The sequence below is a fragment of the Apus apus genome, chromosome 6 (assembly GCF_020740795.1).
Source record: "Apus apus isolate bApuApu2 chromosome 6, bApuApu2.pri.cur, whole genome shotgun sequence".
Lineage (NCBI taxonomy): Eukaryota > Metazoa > Chordata > Aves > Apodiformes > Apodidae > Apus > Apus apus.
Window position 1 is genome coordinate 27,631,097 of NC_067287.1, and position 16,929 is coordinate 27,648,025.

General features: G+C 44.8%; 1 protein-coding gene across 7 annotated transcripts in view; it reads right to left on the reverse strand.

Annotated features, from left to right (window-relative positions):
• The window catches only part of PLEKHM3 (pleckstrin homology domain containing M3), a 122,109-nt gene extending 107,243 nt beyond the window's left edge, over positions 1 to 14,866 (reverse strand). For all 7 annotated transcript variants that reach the window (XR_007889867.1, XM_051623360.1, XM_051623354.1 and 4 more), the window contains exons 1-2: positions 14,778 to 14,866; positions 3,733 to 4,594 (exon numbers count right to left, since the gene is read on the reverse strand). Coding sequence is in view for 6 of the 7 variants with exons in the window: in XM_051623360.1 (XP_051479320.1) it covers positions 3,733 to 4,336 (604 nt within the window). In the remaining variant the exon portion in view is untranslated. The remainder of the gene's footprint in view (positions 1 to 3,732; positions 4,595 to 14,777) is intronic.
• Positions 14,867 to 16,929: the final 2,063 nt, after the last annotated feature.

The following is a 16,929-nucleotide window of genomic DNA, read 5'->3' on the forward strand; positions in this document are numbered from 1 at the left end:
ACTATGTCCTCACCTATCTTGACTACTTCTGGGGTTATATGAATCTGGGGCTCATGGGAAAAGCCTGCAGGAGTAAAGACAGAGGCAAAGAAGGCATTCAGCACCTCTGCCTTCTTCATATCCTCTGTCACCAGGGCACCCACCTCATTCAGCAGTGGGCCTATATTGCCTCTGGTATTAGCTTTGTTGGCTATGTATTTGAAAAAGCCCTTAAAGTTGCCCTTTTAGGCAACTTTGAAATACATTTTTGGTTTCTTGTGGAGAATAATTACCAGTCCCATATATATGCCATCTGCAACATCTACTGCCTTGTTTTTGCTTTTGTCTTTTCAGCTCAGCTCATAGTAGCAGCAAACTCTATGGCAGGCTCTCTTGTAAGCACAGAGAGAAGAAATACCATTACTACCTTCTAAATCCTGCACAGCAGCTGAACAGAACAGGTTAAGGAAACAGGTTAAGAGTATATATTTTCAGAGCACAGAAATTGTCCTTCCTCAAAGAAGGTAACACTGCCTTCAAAAATCCCTTGCAGAACAGCTCTTGGAGGGCACACAGCAAGCACTGACAAATGCCTTGCACCCTTTGCAAAAAGCAATAGATAGTGTGGGCCGAGCACCTTAGAGGTACTGACTGTTGCTGTGCTACAGGTGAGTATTGGGACAAGTTCTTCAGCCACTCTTAGTAATTAATTTTCTTCCCTTGTTTAGTTCACCTTCTAGATCCCAGAACTTAATCACAGTCTCTTCTGTAAAAAGTCATTTTGAAGAGACCTGCCCTTCTGAACACAGCAATGGGACTTGTTCCTGGTACCACAGAGAGACTGAGGAACAGATGGGCTAGAAGACACTTGGTACTAGTGCAGATAGTATAAAAAATATGAGTTTTCTTTACGGAAATCTGTCAATTTCAGTGTTTCTTAAGAATGCTAAAATTGCTATAATAAACAAAACTACTTTATAAATGCCGGATCTTCATGGTTATAGCTCACAACAAAAAACTGTTTAACATTAAATCATCATGATAAAGAGTATATCACAGTCTAACACAATTTGTTCACTTCTTCTGTATGGAGAAAAGACTTCATGGCATTAACTGCATTTAAGCAGCAAAACTGCCTGCAGATGGGCCTGGAAGAGCTGAACCACTGAGCTCCATTGCTACTGCCGAAGCTGCACGCCTTGGGCACACACTGCAATGGGGTGACTGAATTCTGGACACAATTGAGCTTAAGGAATCCTACTGCTAGTTCCAGCTGTACACAATGCATTTCTTGTCTTTTCACTTCAAGTTTTCTATCAAGCTGTTCTAGACACTGGTTTGAAATCCTGCTATAGACCCGACTCTGGATACAGCAAAGTCCTTTTAAGGCTTCCAAAGGGTGCACCTCCCGGGGGTCTGCTGTCTCTAAGCGAAGTGGACTGGAACAGCTTAAGTGGGAGCTGGGGTTGAAAGAGGACAATGCTGCAGACAGCCCAGCTTATCATAGAATCATCAAGGTTGGAAAAGATCCTCAAGATCATCAAGTCCAACCACCCACTCTACAGTCCCTAACCACTAAACCATCTTATGAAATACCATGTCTACCCCATTTTTTAACATCTCCAGGGATGGCGCCTCTACCACCTCCCTGGGCAGCCTGTTCCAATAGCTTCTGAAAGTGCAGACAGTCTTGCCCAGGAGGGAAGAGACACTGCAGTATGTAGTCCCTGCGTTGAGAAGCAATGGTATTCCAGCACAGCAGCACCTAATAAAATGTATTTGTTTGCCAGAAGGCGAAGAGAAACCTACATTGTTTCCATTTTTCTTCCTTTTATGAACAGCTGCATCTCTCTGTCTTGCGTTTGTGTGTAAAGGAGAGGGGAATGTAATTTTCTTCACCCCAGACAGAGGTGCAATGTATTAGGGTGTATCACAATGTGCTCTTGCAGTCACCTAAGCCCTGGAAAGACAGAAGGGAGACCTGCTCTGTCTCAAGACTGTACTGCTGAGCACCACCTGGATTTGCTGCTTGCTTCTTGCAGCTTAGGGATCCACTGGCAGCCTGAATCAGTCTCACTAAATAAGTAACTATATGAACAAGCCTTTAAATACAGAATGGCTTAGGTACTTCTTATTATAAACAGTAGAAGTAATGGAACCTCTTTTTTTTCTGCAGGCTGTGTGGGTAAATTGAGCCAAAAATATTAAGTTTAAAACTCCACTGGGAACATGTATGGACTTTTAATGGCTAGATTTTGATGGTGTTTCTGTGGGCATATAAAGGTGTTACATGCTAAATTAAACCCAGGAGATGCCCAGGATACAGCTGACAGAAAATGAGAGCTTTGTCTCCAGGCTTTTGAGTGCATTCTCCATCCCTTTCATGGGAAGGGAAAAGAACAGATACCCCACTGCAGGAAGCAATAGACCTCCTGCAACAGCAGGTATACTTGGCTTTGTAAACCAAGAAGACCCTTCTTTGGGATGCAACACCTATGTCACAATATAACACAATTACCTACAAGTGTGTGTGTATATACGCATATTTATATATACATGTGTGTATATATGCCTATTTACCTAAATATAGTATTTATTTATTTATACATGCACACATCTACAAACAAAACCATTTAGGTATCTGCTTTTCATGTTCCAAAATACCTGACATATCTGGAAAACCTAACGTCCTGTCTCTGGCCTCATCTCCTGGACAGACCTCAGACCTTTGCTGCAGTAGGGTCTCCAGCTTCATCTCTCACTGCTCCTAATCAGACTCTCTGGATGAACCCTGGACCTGTTAATGACTTTGCTGTTTTAAAGCTACAGGCTACCTATTCATAACTGGAGCCATTTTACCATACACACACTTTCACAACCCTTTGATTTTTAAATTATTTTGTTAAGTCCTGCCTTTATTTATATTATAAAACCTTTGTGCCACTAGTTGCTTTTCTTTTCCAGAAGTGTCCAGCCCACTTCTGGCATATACACAATAAATAATGGAGATGGAGACACTTGATTCAGTGTTTCCAAAGTCCAGAGCATAACCTCTTCTAGTGCAATACTGGAGAAAAGGAAAAAGTATCACTTGCTGAAATACCACTTCATATGGCGCTGGGGACGCCTGCCCTAATCTGATCATTAGTCTTCCTGTAACCCACACAAAGGTGGCAAAGATGCTTTAATATTGACAAGCACAAATTACATGCTTGAGTTTTTGTTAATTGTTTATGGACTGAATAGCCAGCATTTCTTAACAAAACAGAATGGATATCTCAAGCCTCACAGTAAAGCTTTGTATACCCTCTCTTTAATGGCCACTCTTTAACTTTTATAAAAACTGCTTTTGTTTGAATTTGCCATTCTCCCAATAGTTTTAGCATTCAAAGCAGGTTTTAGTTCGGGAAAATCAGGTAAGGAAACTATCAGAAGTACATAACAATTACATTACTTTTTCCTGAGTCTAACTGAACAAAGTAGAAGCAAGAAGTAAAGCAAGCTTAGTTTTTCACACCTTGAAAGGAACAGAAGTCAAGTTTAAAAACTGATCCTTAGGAAGACAAACAGAGCTATATCAAAAACAACAGAATAATGCTGATTTCTGTCATCTTAAGAGCTACCTAACACACTTGGGGTTTTCTGGGAGGGCTGTTTAGGGTTTCTTGAACATGCAGCTCCTCTGTCAAGGTAAATTTTAAAAACAAATACAAAAGTCCTCATAGCAACAGAAACAATAGTAACAGCACAAACCTGTGTTTCCTTGGATGTCCTGTCCCTTGGCTAAGGCCAGGTAAGAAAGCAGGGTGCAGTTATTGTCCTGACCAGGCACAGGTGGCTGCTGCAGGGAGGTGCCTGTGAAGACAAACCCCCAATTTACATGGCTGATGTCAGAGCGTGACCTGTTGTGTCCTGGCTTGAATGTGGAGGCTTCCTCATTCTGCACCAGAATGTCACTCACTGAGTGAGGCCTGTCTCTCCTCCGCTGGCAGATATTGAAGACATTAAAAGTGGCAGTCTCCCCTTCCTCTGCCCAAGCAAGGTTGTCAGCAGCTCTTCTCCTCTGCACCACATGCTGGTCTTTGGCAGGGAATGCCATCTCAGCTTTGGTTTCCAAGAGGCCATTTTTGCAGTGATCCCAGATGAGGCTAGTTTTAGCTAAGGAGGCAACGTTCCTCAGGTTCCTGCTCTCTGTTATCTGATCAAATACCTCATGCCCAACCAGTTCAGGGACCTCCTGCACACCGTATACCTCAGAGGACTGAACAATCTTTTCAAGCTTAGTATCAAAACTATTGAAAAAGTCTTCAGTCACTTCCAAGGCAGGGCTAATGTCATCAACCTCAAGAGCCTCCATACCCTGTGCTGCTGATGGGCCTGAGGCGTCGTGATACGTTTAGAGGGTACCACATCAATATCCAGGGAAGGAGCTACTTCACATCTGTCCTTGACACACCATTACTGTAGAGATAGTGAGGCAAATACATTCACCAACCACAACCCTAAGTGGTTGCAAGGAATCAAATTGACCTGCCTTCAGATGGGAGACTTAACATCCACTGATGAGGTGGGCTTCAGACCCTCTATGCAGTAAACACACAGTGATGGAGAGCACCTGTAAAGCAAAGCAGAACATCACATCAGTAAGGGCTTCTTCCCAGATAAACATGCATAATCACATCACTGCTTTCACAGTCACAGTCCACTTGGTGTTACTTTCTCCTTCATTTGGCACTAACAGTATTGTGTACGAAGAAGCCTTTGGGGTTTCTGTTGTTCACTGTGTGTGAACTATGTGTTATTATCATTTCTTGAACTGGAACCTGCTGAGAGCAGGATGGAGCACCAGATATAGGGGAACCAAAGAGATCCACTTATTAGCCAGGCTTTAGAAAGCCAGACATAGAGGTGGTCCTGACTAACACCACAAATGCAGCCACCTAGGGAATTATTAGTACAGGTTCCCAGGGGGCTGCAAGAAAAAGTAGAGAAACAAAAGATTAGTAAAATAGGCCAACCAGCCTCAAATAGTTTTGCCTTTTTCTCCCAGATGGCTTGCACTCTCAATTTTAGGAGACCAACATCAAATTTACAGCAGCTACTTTGCCTACTTGTCTGCATAAACATAACTGTGGTATTTGCCTATTTGCCTAACAAATCAATGCTATTCAGCTGCTGCAGAGCACTGCGCATAGAGGTTCTTCCTATAATATCACTGGGAACTTAAACGAAATAATGTGGCTACCTAAGAACCAGAAAGACAAAGCAACATACCAGCAAAACAAAATATACCATATCCTCCACCATCACAAATCTTCACATCTTTATTTCCAAGCAGCTGAGTCGCTGGGCAAAACATAAGAATAACCAAGGGCTTTAAGGCTGAAACTACTGAAAAGCTGTACTGACCCACTTGAGCTCCTGTAAGGAGAAAGGAAGGGGGGCTTCTATTCCCTGTGGTGCAATAAGGGGGTGTCTCATTGCTGACTTCTGTTGCACCAAGCCTGCTGTTTTCTAACCTCTCCTTCATGACGCTCCATCCACAGTGCTGCCATACTCAGGGAAGTGCATGGTAGGTATGTTTAAACTGGAGAAATCAGTCAAATGCATGCAAGTTCTTGAGACCTGGAGACTGGGCATTTGTATTAGCAGGAGAACAGCTCCCATGGCTTCTAGGAGAAATCACAGTACCTAGAGCCCATGCATGCAAACAGCCTAAAGTCAAATATATACATCCCAGTTTTGACCACAGCAGCTCAAGTCCTAGAAGCAGCAAAACTGCGTTAGCTCAGTGCTCTGCCTAGATTTAAAACACTCTTAACAGAACTAATTAGCCTGGGCAGGGCTGATAATTAGCAGTTCATTAGCTTGTGAATGCCGCTGAACTGCTATCAGGACCCATGAAGATTTACACTTAGCAGGAAAAAACAGCTATTAAACAGCATCAAACACACATAATACTTCAATACTTACATAACTCTATTAATTTAAGGTTCTTTCTTAAATCCAGAACAGTCTATTTGCCTAACTTTGAAGTAATTTAAACAGGCACCCCTTCCTATAGCAAGCCAGCAAAAAGGAGACCAGCAGCCACCCAAGAAGGGGGCACAGAATCTTGTAGCACAAACCAACCCCTTCCACGATCACCTGCTGGCTTTATCCCACCCCTGCTTCAGTTGTGGCCAGCCATGACACAGTTGTGTTGGAAAGCAGCAGCTCCCTCCTAACAGAACAGCAGTTCACGATCTTTGCAAACACACTCCAAGTAAATAATTTCCAAAAACAATAAACAATCACATACTTAACTCTGGAAACTTCAAGTCTTTAACACTGGGATCTTTCTCCCCTTATCTCTCTGCAAGGATTCACTTCACTAGCCTCATAGTGAACTAGGACTAGGGTAAATTTCAACAAGTAAACATAGAGTAGGACACTGAAGGTAAAGCCAGAACTGCAAGCAGAGGCTGAACAAAACAGATCTGGAGTGGTTTCAAATCAGAACAGTATAGGAACAGATTCTTTGTAAAGCTGTGCAACTGTGACAGTTAAGGCAGTGGAAAATAAAGTCACCCTGGTCACATCTGCCTTGTCAGCTTAATGCAGCATAGAGTTCACTCTTGAAGAGGACTCCTGCCAGCAACACCAGAACAGCATTCTGCTCCTTGGCACCTTAGAGCTTCGGAGCACCAGGAACAGGCTAAGGGACATGCTGTGGTGCAACCTCTCTACTTACTCTGCATTCTCCTATGGCTTATCTTTAAAGCAATAATGGTATTTTGAAGTTGCAAAACTGCAACAGGCATTCACTTGATAAAACTGGCACTAACATAAGAACAGTGAAAACTACGGGCTGGGCCTAACAAATATGCTGCTTTGTAAGGGCAAACACAGCAGAGAACACCACCTTGCTGCCACTCAAGAGTGTGGAGCAGCAATTGCTCCAGAAGAGCTTGTGAAACGCCACTGAGGTGCTTCAGTGGTAGCAGATACAATGTAACTCAGTTATTTATTTTAAATAGTTAGGAAAGGTGGGAAGCAGGGGAAAAAAATTAAACTTACATTTAACAGGTTAATTTTTAAATGCTGGAGGCTTCATTTGGCCGCCTGTGTCTCTGGATCCTGCGAGACTAGAGTTAGCCAGTGTCATGCAGCAGTGTGATGATGCTGATCTACAAACTGACCTCATATCCAGTAAGATGCTGAATCACAAGGTCATGAGAAGATGACAGGCCTCTGCATCACACAGTTCAAAAACTGCAGCAATCATACCTTCCAAACTAGTCTGTTTGCCCTGCTCAATAAAGACCTGAAAGTTAACCTCGATAGTGGCAGGCTCATCCTTTCTTACACTGCCAAGAACCTCCTTAGGTCAAAGAAAAAGTTGTGCCAGTAATTCCCACTAGTGCTGGGATTCTGCAATCACATATCCTCCATAAATGAAATTTGGCGTTGTCTGACAGTGGTACTCAACAAAATTTTAATTCAGACTTCTGCACAGATTTGGTGCCAAATGAAAGCAAACTTTCATATGGTAGTAAACAGCTCCATCAGAATCTCCCCCAGGAGGGAAGGCAGTGGAAATAACTTCCTTCACATGACAGAGAAAAAAAGGCAAACAACAGCATAGGACGAACTTTTAAAATTACTATAAAACATATTGCCTTATGTATTGTTCCTTGGAAACACCTGACATTTTTCAAAGAAATTCGGCCTAAGGCTATAAGTAGAAGAGAGAAGCATCAGCCCAAACTACTGAAGACTGCCAAAGCTATAGGGAACTGTAAGAAGGGATTTGTCATGGGAAGGAGAAACCTAACAGCTCACCCAGGCCCTGGGAACTAGTCTTACTGAATAAAAGGTGAAGGAACATGATGCATTGTACTTAGCAAAAAACTGCTAGACACAGGGATTGCAGCAGCTGAAAAACATGCGTTTCTGGATGTCTGTCTAGCACAGATACAGCTTTCATTCACAAACGTGCAGCAGTCAGATAATTAATATGCATTTACAACATGAGGAAAGTCTTTACTACCACAAGTTTATAGTGGCCACATTACTCATACAGGTGAGTCATGCAACTTGACTAAACTCAAGTTTAGTCAAGATTAACTCCCTTAGAGAAGCCACAAGGACTTAATGAAGGTGACAGTACAGTCTGAGAGCAGAGAAAAATCACAGACAACAAATGCTAAGGAACGTACACTGGAAGAGATAATTTAAGTTCCTGATCTGCTTTTCTGGATCCCCACTGGCCAGGGAAAATACTCAGGCATGATATGGTAAAAATTAAAAAGCACAGAAGAGGCAAGGGTAGAAAGCAATCTTGCAGGTGATACACAGCCCCACAACATGCACTTGCTGTGCACCCCCAGCCTACTTATTATGTTCAGGACTCTAAGAGAGAAGCAGGCAAAACCTGCTCCCTTATCCATTCTAGAAGGCCAGTGTCACCACCTGGGTCTCTCCAAATTAGCCACAGTGTTAGTGTCAAGATCTGAAAACATTGGGAAGTGGAGGACGAAAGCAGGAAGGAAGAATAGGAGGCATCACACAACTTGTAAGCAGTCTTTTTGCTTTTGGTGCTCACGGGTCCTCCTCTTCAGTGATCAGGTAGCAGAGATGTATAAAACAATAAGTGGATACACACAACAGATAAATAGGGACTTGCCTTTTCCCTTGTATTTGGAGACAGAATTAGAAAGGAACAATCCACGACGTTCACAAACAATGTGTTCAATAGGAAATGCATAAATGAGAGGAGCTCTCAGATAGCAAAAAGGCACATAATAATGTTAAGAGTACTCTTGAGTCTCACTGATTCCTAATGATTCTTAGGGTCAAATTCCCGGCAAACTTTTGCATGTTTTGCAATTTTATCTCCAGGGTACAAGAGGAGTTCACAAGTTGCCTGTATGCAAATAGAGAGTGGGGGTGCCTCAGCGACTGGAGAGCTTGCCCCATCTTCTTCTCAGCAACCTGGAACTTGCTGTGGGAATAAGCTCTGCTTACCTTATGCAGCATTGGAACTGTGGGTTCAAACTCCAATGCCAACAAGGAAAACAGAAAGAGATGTTCTTTCAATTGAGTAACAACATGGTAGCAGAGTATATTAAACTGGCCTCAGGGACCTTTACTTCGGCTATGTTGCAGGCCTCGACCACTACAGTCCAGTTTACGGGTTGTGACAAGCCTGGTCTGAACAACATCTGAAGAAATGATGGATGTACAGCCTCTTTGAATACAATCCACTGGGGGTGGAGCAGTGAGTACCTGACAAACTTTCCTGCCTACCCACCTGAGCAAACTCAGCCTGTGACCTGAATGTCTTCCAGTGGCACCTTGAACAATCACGACCTACAGATTTTGCTGCTACAAGGACTTCTGCCTAGCTCTGTGGGTCTCACCAGCCAAGTATTGACCAGAATCTAAACAGGATGCACTTAGGTCAATGACAGTCCCTGAATATCAGGCTTTGCTCTGCAGAAACCCTGAAAAAAGCAATGAAAACTGAAGACTTAGGTGTTACCTCTTAGTTAAGAAGCTGAGCTGTATTTGTCAGATGGGCACACCTGGATTTTTCCATGTTTGCTGTAGTCTTATTGCCCTTAAGAACAAAATTGACTGTCAGCATTTATGACTGAAGAAGAGCTCACACATCCTGTTTGCTAGAGCCAGGGAGAGGCAAAGAGTAGGAACAGCTGCCAATTAACAGCTGTCTAATCTCAGTCAAGCTAGAAGACAGCAGTGATCCCTTCCACACTACAGAAAACAAAACAACCGAGAAAAGATGAAATTAAGAAAGTGTTGAAACCAGGGAGGGAACAGAATGCTATACTCTGTGGGGAAAGCGGACTCACAGCAAGGATATGAGTCTTGGTCTGTGAAAGCACAGATTTTCCCCAGCTGCTGATATTACCCAGGGCCTTTAACACAGGAGCTCTGCAGGCAAGGCTACAGAACAGCTCATCCAGTCATAAGTACATTGTAATGAATAATAAACAGTGCTTATAGTTTACATTATCTTTAACTGCACTTTGGAAACAATAATTAGAATGCAAGAAACTCTAAACTGAAAAGCTCACAGCTGCCTGCTGCACCAGAACAAAAGTGGGTCCAGAAGGTGAGGAGGACCCAACAGTGGAGGAAGACGGACCACAGAAGGCTTTTCTCTTCCAGAGACTGACTGCTGTACAGCTCTCCTGAAAGCTTTATCACTGACCCCTGTACCTTTCAGCCATCTGACACATATCCCTTCTGGCTAGGGAGCAGCACCCAGTAATGAGGAGCTGTATCACTCCCCATGGATGAGCAACCATTTCAAATCCCCGTAGCTGGACTGTGACTCCAGAAAGGATGAAGGACACTTGGCAAGGAAAGGAACAACAACCAAAGCAGATGGACTGGAGGGGAGTTAGCTGATGGTGACAGGCAGCTCAGGACATAGGCCAGCCAAACCTATCAGCATCTGGACACGTTCACAGGTTATACCAGACTAAAATCCAGCCTTGTACAGGCTGCCCGTTTTCTGGCTGACCTTTCAGGGAAGGATGCCAGGCAGAGGGGAAGAGAGACTCCCCTCAGTCCTGCCACTGCCCCAGTAGATTGTCTGGATGCAAACATCTCAAACCCACACTTCAGGCACAAAATCCACATGGACAAACTGAACAAACCACTGCCATGATTTGTCCTGAGGCAAGGATGTGTGGTCTTAAACATACCTGTAGTCCCAAGTAACCACCTGATGGAGGGTGAATTATTTCATTTGCTTTGCACATACAGGTTTGTCAAAAGTTGTGTAACCTGCAATTTATACGCTGCCCTTAAGTACAAGGACTCCTGCCTGTTCTGCCATCCAGACTGATACCACGAACAGCCTGTGAAAGCCTAAGTACAGACACAGTCAGGGAACAGGGTATTGGAAATGGGCCATACAAACTTCCTCCAGTACAAGAGGAAACATGATTGAACTGAACATTCAAGAAACAACATGACTCAGTCTAATATTTCTAATTGTATCTGCCATGATGAATCAGTTTGTTTCCTGCTGGGATGTGGAGGAACTTTGTACAAGCCAGGTGACATGAGAAAACTTTTTTTTTTTTTTTGATCAAAGAGTCACAGAATCATCATGGTTGGAAAGGACCTCTGATATCACAACCATCAACATAAAAAACCCAAAAAAACAGACCAAACCCCAAAAACCAACAAACCATACATCCCACCAAAACATCCACAAAAAACCCCACAACCTCAGCCACTAGAGCAGGCCCTGAAGTGCCACATCTGCATGTTTCTTGAATACCTCCAAGGATGGTGACTCAACCACCTCACTGGGCAAGCTGTTCCAGTGCCCATCCACTCTTGCAGGATATAAAATCTTCTAAATATCCAATCTAAACCTCCCCTGCTATAACTACAGACCATTTCCTCTATCCTATCATTATTTACTTGGGAGAAGAGGTTGACCCCCACCTCCCTAAAACCTCCTCGCAGGTACTTGTAGAGGGCGTTAAGGTCTTCCCTCAGCCTCCTTTTCTTCAGACTAAACAACCCCAGTTCCCTCAGCTGCTCCTCATATGACTTGTTCTCTAGACCCTTCACCAGCTTGGTAGCTCTCCTCTGGACATGCTCCAGCACCTCAGCAGCTCTTTCTTGTAGTGAGAGGCCCAGAACTGAACTCAGTACTCAAGGTGTGGCCTCACCAATGCCAAGTACAGGGGCACAATAGCTTCCCTAGTCCTGCTGGCCACACTATTCCTGATACAGGCCAGGATGCTATTGGCCTTCTTGGCCACCTGAGCACACTGCTGGCTCATGTTAATCTGGCTGTCCACCAGCATTCCCAGGTCCTTTTCTGCTGGGCAGCTCTACAGCCACTCTTCCCCAAGCCTGTAGCATTACCTGGGCTTGTTATGACCAAAATGCAGGACCCAATTTAGCATCGTCTGCAAACCTACTGAGGGTGCATGCAATCCCCTCACCCAGATCATTGATAAAGATGTTGAATAAGACTGGCCCCAAAACTGAGCCCTGAGGGACACCACTGGTGACCAGCTGCCAAATAGATTTGATCCCCTTTACCACAACTCTCTGGGTCCAGCCATCCAGCCAGTTTTTAACCCAGTGAAGAGTATACTTGTCTAAGCCATGATTCACCAGCCTTTCCAGAATGCTGTGGGAGACAGTGTCAAAGACCTTACCAAAGTCCAGGCAGACAACATCCACAGCCTTCCCCTCATTCAAAAGGTGGGTCATGTGGTCATAGAAAGAGATCAGGTTGGTCAAGGAAGACCTGCCTTTCATAAACCCATGCTGGCTGGCCCTGATCCCCCGGCTGCCCTGCAGTTGCCCTGTGAGCTCCCTCAAGATGAGCCTCTCCATGATCTTCCCCGGTACCGAGGTCAGGCTGACAGGCCTGTAGTTCCCCAGATCCTCCTTCCGGCCCTTCCTGTAAATGGGTGTCACATTAGCCAGCCTCCAGTCATCTGGGACCTTCCCTGTTGACCAGGATTGTTGATAAATGATGGAGAGAGGCTTAGCAATTTCTCCTGCCAGCTCCCTCCGTACTCTAGGGTGGATCCCATCAGGCCCAATAGATAATAAACAAACAGATTTAAACAAATGAACAAATTATTTATCCAGAAATAAACATTTCTGGTTAATGCAAACTAAAATTTTCAAGGTATCTCCCCATTCTACACTTTCTAGAACTATGCTAAGGGGAAAAGACAGCCAGCCCTTAAAAGCTTGTTTGTTTTTTTTTAACAGATTAGAAATTAAGACATTTGCAGTTTTTCCCTGTGAGTTCTGAACAGAAATAAAAGGTACATTTCATTCTTGGAGATGCTGCTCCTCCAGGAGTCATTTACAGTGACTGCTGGAAACCAAGCTGCTGAGCTGTCAGCTGTTATGTGCAGCAATGTCCTGCTGCAACCCGACGTGGCTTCATGTAAGCAATGAAGGACATACAGAAGGGGGCTGCCAGATGAAGACGTTTCTCTCCTAGTAAGTAGGACCCTAGGACAGTAGGATGCTTTGGGATCTTTCTAGATGAAGCACTAGCTAGTATAAATAGCAGTAGAATAACTGAATCCTTTATCATCTATGCCAAACTATATAATTTTTACTTAGCTCTGCAGGGTAGTTTATTTGAGGCACACCAAACAGGAAGCAATGATCAGGCTCCAGCACAGCCCAGTATAACCCCACTGCTGGGAATAACATCTGACATTGCCCCAAAGGCCAGAAGGAGGATAAGAAAAACAGTATCTCTCACAAAGAGACATTTCTTCCCTGGGATCATGGCATGGCCATAAGCAAATATACTTGACAACCAAAACTGTCCAGCACACAGCTTTTTGACTAGCCCTGATCAGCAGCTGCAGACCATTCCTCTCTCTAACCATTGTACTCAAGGGGCTCAGCTGGGACAGGACAGGCCTTTGAACAGTGAGACCTGGACTTCTGTAACTACGCGTGCTTGAACGTTGACACTGACAGAACTACGGTGTTTAATAACAAACTCATTTTGAAACTCAAATGGAGCCCTTAACAGCCAGGACCACAGCAGCCTGGCATGATAATTATCAAAGGAAGAGAGACAGGGGAAGGGAAGGAAAGGGTGCAACAGTCCAAGAAATGCTGAAGTTCAGCAAACTACCACAGCAATCCAAACCCTCAGGGCCTGGCAGCTCTGCCGCAACACCTAACTCCACAGGCTGGTACCTGCAGAGCCACCTGAGTACTGGGCACAGAAGCTTGCTGCCTTCTAAAGGGAACTACAATTTCACTGCCAAAAATGTTTGTGGAAGCCCAATAGAAACCTCAACCATCTGATGGAATTGAAATGTTAACACATAACATGACTTCAGTCTGATGAGGTTCTGCAGGAATGACGTACCTAGCTACTGCAGACTGATGAGATTCTTCATTCCACTGCATAGTGCCCTGTTTCATGTTTTACATTTCTAATTCTTTAAAATCCCCAATTTAATTTCCTAATTTTGCATAAACGATGCTTGAAAGTGGCAAGATGAAAACTAGTTGCTTGGAGAGTATGGGCATTGCTCTCACTAAGATTCAGATGCTTCTTTAGTCTTACGTTCTGCAATTTTCTGTAGCCACTTAGTGGAATTATCCACTGCCTCAAATTAGAATGGTTTGCCTGTCTTTGCAGGATCAGGGCCACAAATGTGTACTGGCACAACAGACAACAGGGTCAGCAGCATGACACAATTTCTTACACAAACGTGACTTCGACTTTCTTCCCCTAACTTCCCTTGCAATGCCAATGATCCTAGCAGTTCTGCTGATGCCCTGACCAGCACAAGTTCCCATAGAACAGAACATCTCCTGTCAGGCCTGTTAAGATTCCAGGTGTCAATCCACTGGCTGCGCTTAGGTGCGTGCTCTGTAAAAGATGCAATTTTACTGCAAATTAACAAGACCGCAGCATCATGTCATTCTCTGCCTATTAAGATAGAGAGCGATGCCAGTGCACTGTGCCTAAACGCGATGGAATGTGGTGCTGCCATCGAGAAGCAGCCCGAGGCTGTGAGCAGGGAAAACCACAGAACAGGGCCTTTCCGTGGGCACAGGAAGGTGTCCGCAGCTGGACACAGGGCCTCGGGCGTGTCTGCGCTGTAAATGCAAACACCGCCGCACCCGGCCTGTCGCACACCGCCCGCACCGCGCAGCGCGGCCAGCCCTGGAGGGAGCCCTGGGGGGAGCCCGGGGGGCCAGGGACCTCGCGGACCCCCCAAGCCCCGCCCCGACCACGGACCAAAGCGGGTATTTACCTGCCGCCCGGGGCCGCGGTTTGCCTGTGCTCCGAGGAGGGAGCCCGATGCGGAGCGGATCCGGCGGCACACAGGCCCGGCCCGGCCCCTCCTCGCAACCTCGATGCTGCCGGGCGGCGGGGCCGCGTCCTGCCACAAAGCCCTCCCGGCCGCCGCGGGAAACGGCTCCGCGGCACCAAGGTTCCTGCCGCCGCCGCCCAGCCGGGACCCCCGGCGCTGGGGGAGGCCGGGCAGCGCTGCCTGGGAGGCGGCGGGGACGCTCCGGCTTTTGGCCAGCACCAGGGACGGCGGCTCGGAAGGCACCGCCTGTCACAGCGACCTGCCAGCCTCTCGTTTCCCTTTAAAAAGTGGTAACGGAAAAGTCTTCCGTCTTCCTAGACAAACACCAGGGGTAAAACTGATCCTTTACAGGTGTAAGGCTGCTGAAATTCTCAGGGAGCTGCTGCTTGACTTTAGGAGAGATGGAACAGGCAAAACAGTACATGGATTTTTAACAAGCCCAACTATAAGCACACTGACCCAGGCACGAAGGCCCCAGGAGCAGCACGGGGTGTGAACTCACATTGCCATGGGACAGCAAAAAGAGCTCTGGTACAACCTGTTACCAAAATCACTTATTCAATAGGTATATAGCATTGGCACCCTAACCAAAAATACACATCCAGTGAAAATAACCTTATGGAAGAAATGCCCATGTGCAGATTAGGGATGTACCTGGATTTTGGTGTCCAGTGTACACAGAGTAACTTTGAGTTGCACAGTGCACACGTTGAAAATCAGGGGCTGTTTCACTGACTGCATCCCCAGCTCAGTGCCAACATATACCTGCACAAAAATGTGGTACTGAACTGAGTCCATGAGGGGGGTTCAGAACTCAGAACAAAAGGTAGGTGTTAGAATCATAGAACTATTCAGGTTGGAAAAGACCCTTAGGATCACTGAGTCCAACCATCATCCCTAGTCTACAAAGTTCTCCCCTAAACCATATCCACCAACACCACATCCAAACGACCCTTAAACACATCCAGGGACCTCAACCACCTCCCTGGGCAGCCTATTCCAGTGTCTAACCACTCTGTGAAAATTTTTTTCCTAGGTTAGGTTAGTTTACATCACTAGCTTTTATTATCTTCCTCACACACCAACCATTTAGTATAAATCGTTTAGTATAAACCATAAAACGTGACTGACTCAATTAACAAAGTTGTGTTTGTGTGGGTTATCTCACTTCAATGACAGCAAGGATGAATGAGAGCCTTTGACACAAAAAATACCAGTTTATCTGACTGAAACTTAGTAAATCTTAGCCTTTACAAATAATACATTACTAGAGCACCAGGCATTTCACGTTCTGCTCCTAAAGATAAATAGCTAACAGGTAATAGTCAAAGATGGATCTTTTTATTCTAATTCAACTGTACACACCGAGATCTAAAGACTTTAAACATGAACTGTGGAAATTTTTTTGTTATTACTATGTATATTTAAGAATGCAAGTTCCAGATTTTGCAGTTTTCATTGTTTAAGCATATTCAACACAAAATCATGAGCGGTATCAAGCAGGATATACTGATTAAAGACATGGTAGTGGATACTCAACAGAACCTCACACACAGCTTGACTTGTAATTTTTTTCCCCTTGCTCATCAACCATCGATATATGGCCCAAAACTGGACAAAGAGCATTGAGCCATCTGGTGGTTAACTGTACAAGTAAAATTGTGCCCTATATCCATGCAATGAAGATGGAAAGGAAGTCATCTTCCTTGTGCTTGGAATGTCTCAAATGTCAGCCCTTTCTCAGCTTTTAGAGTGTGGTTCTGGAAGTCTAGAGAGCTAACACCAAAAGGGAGAAAATGGCTCTGTTAACACTAGAAACCTAACTTGGCTGCTTTCTTTTTGGAAGAGCTTGCAGGATGAAGTCCCCTTCTTTAGATCTGAACATCTCCCATGTGTACTGCAGAATCATCTTCCAAACACCAGATCCTTGTACTATGTATTCCAGAGTTTGGCACCTGTTTATAAGAATCCAAACATCTTTCTCAAACTGGGAAACTCTCAAGAACCCTTTGGGCACATCCTTCGCTGCCATAATGTGAAGAAGTGATGCCTATTTATTGTGGCCATTGACAGACTTGCCAGTTCACACCGG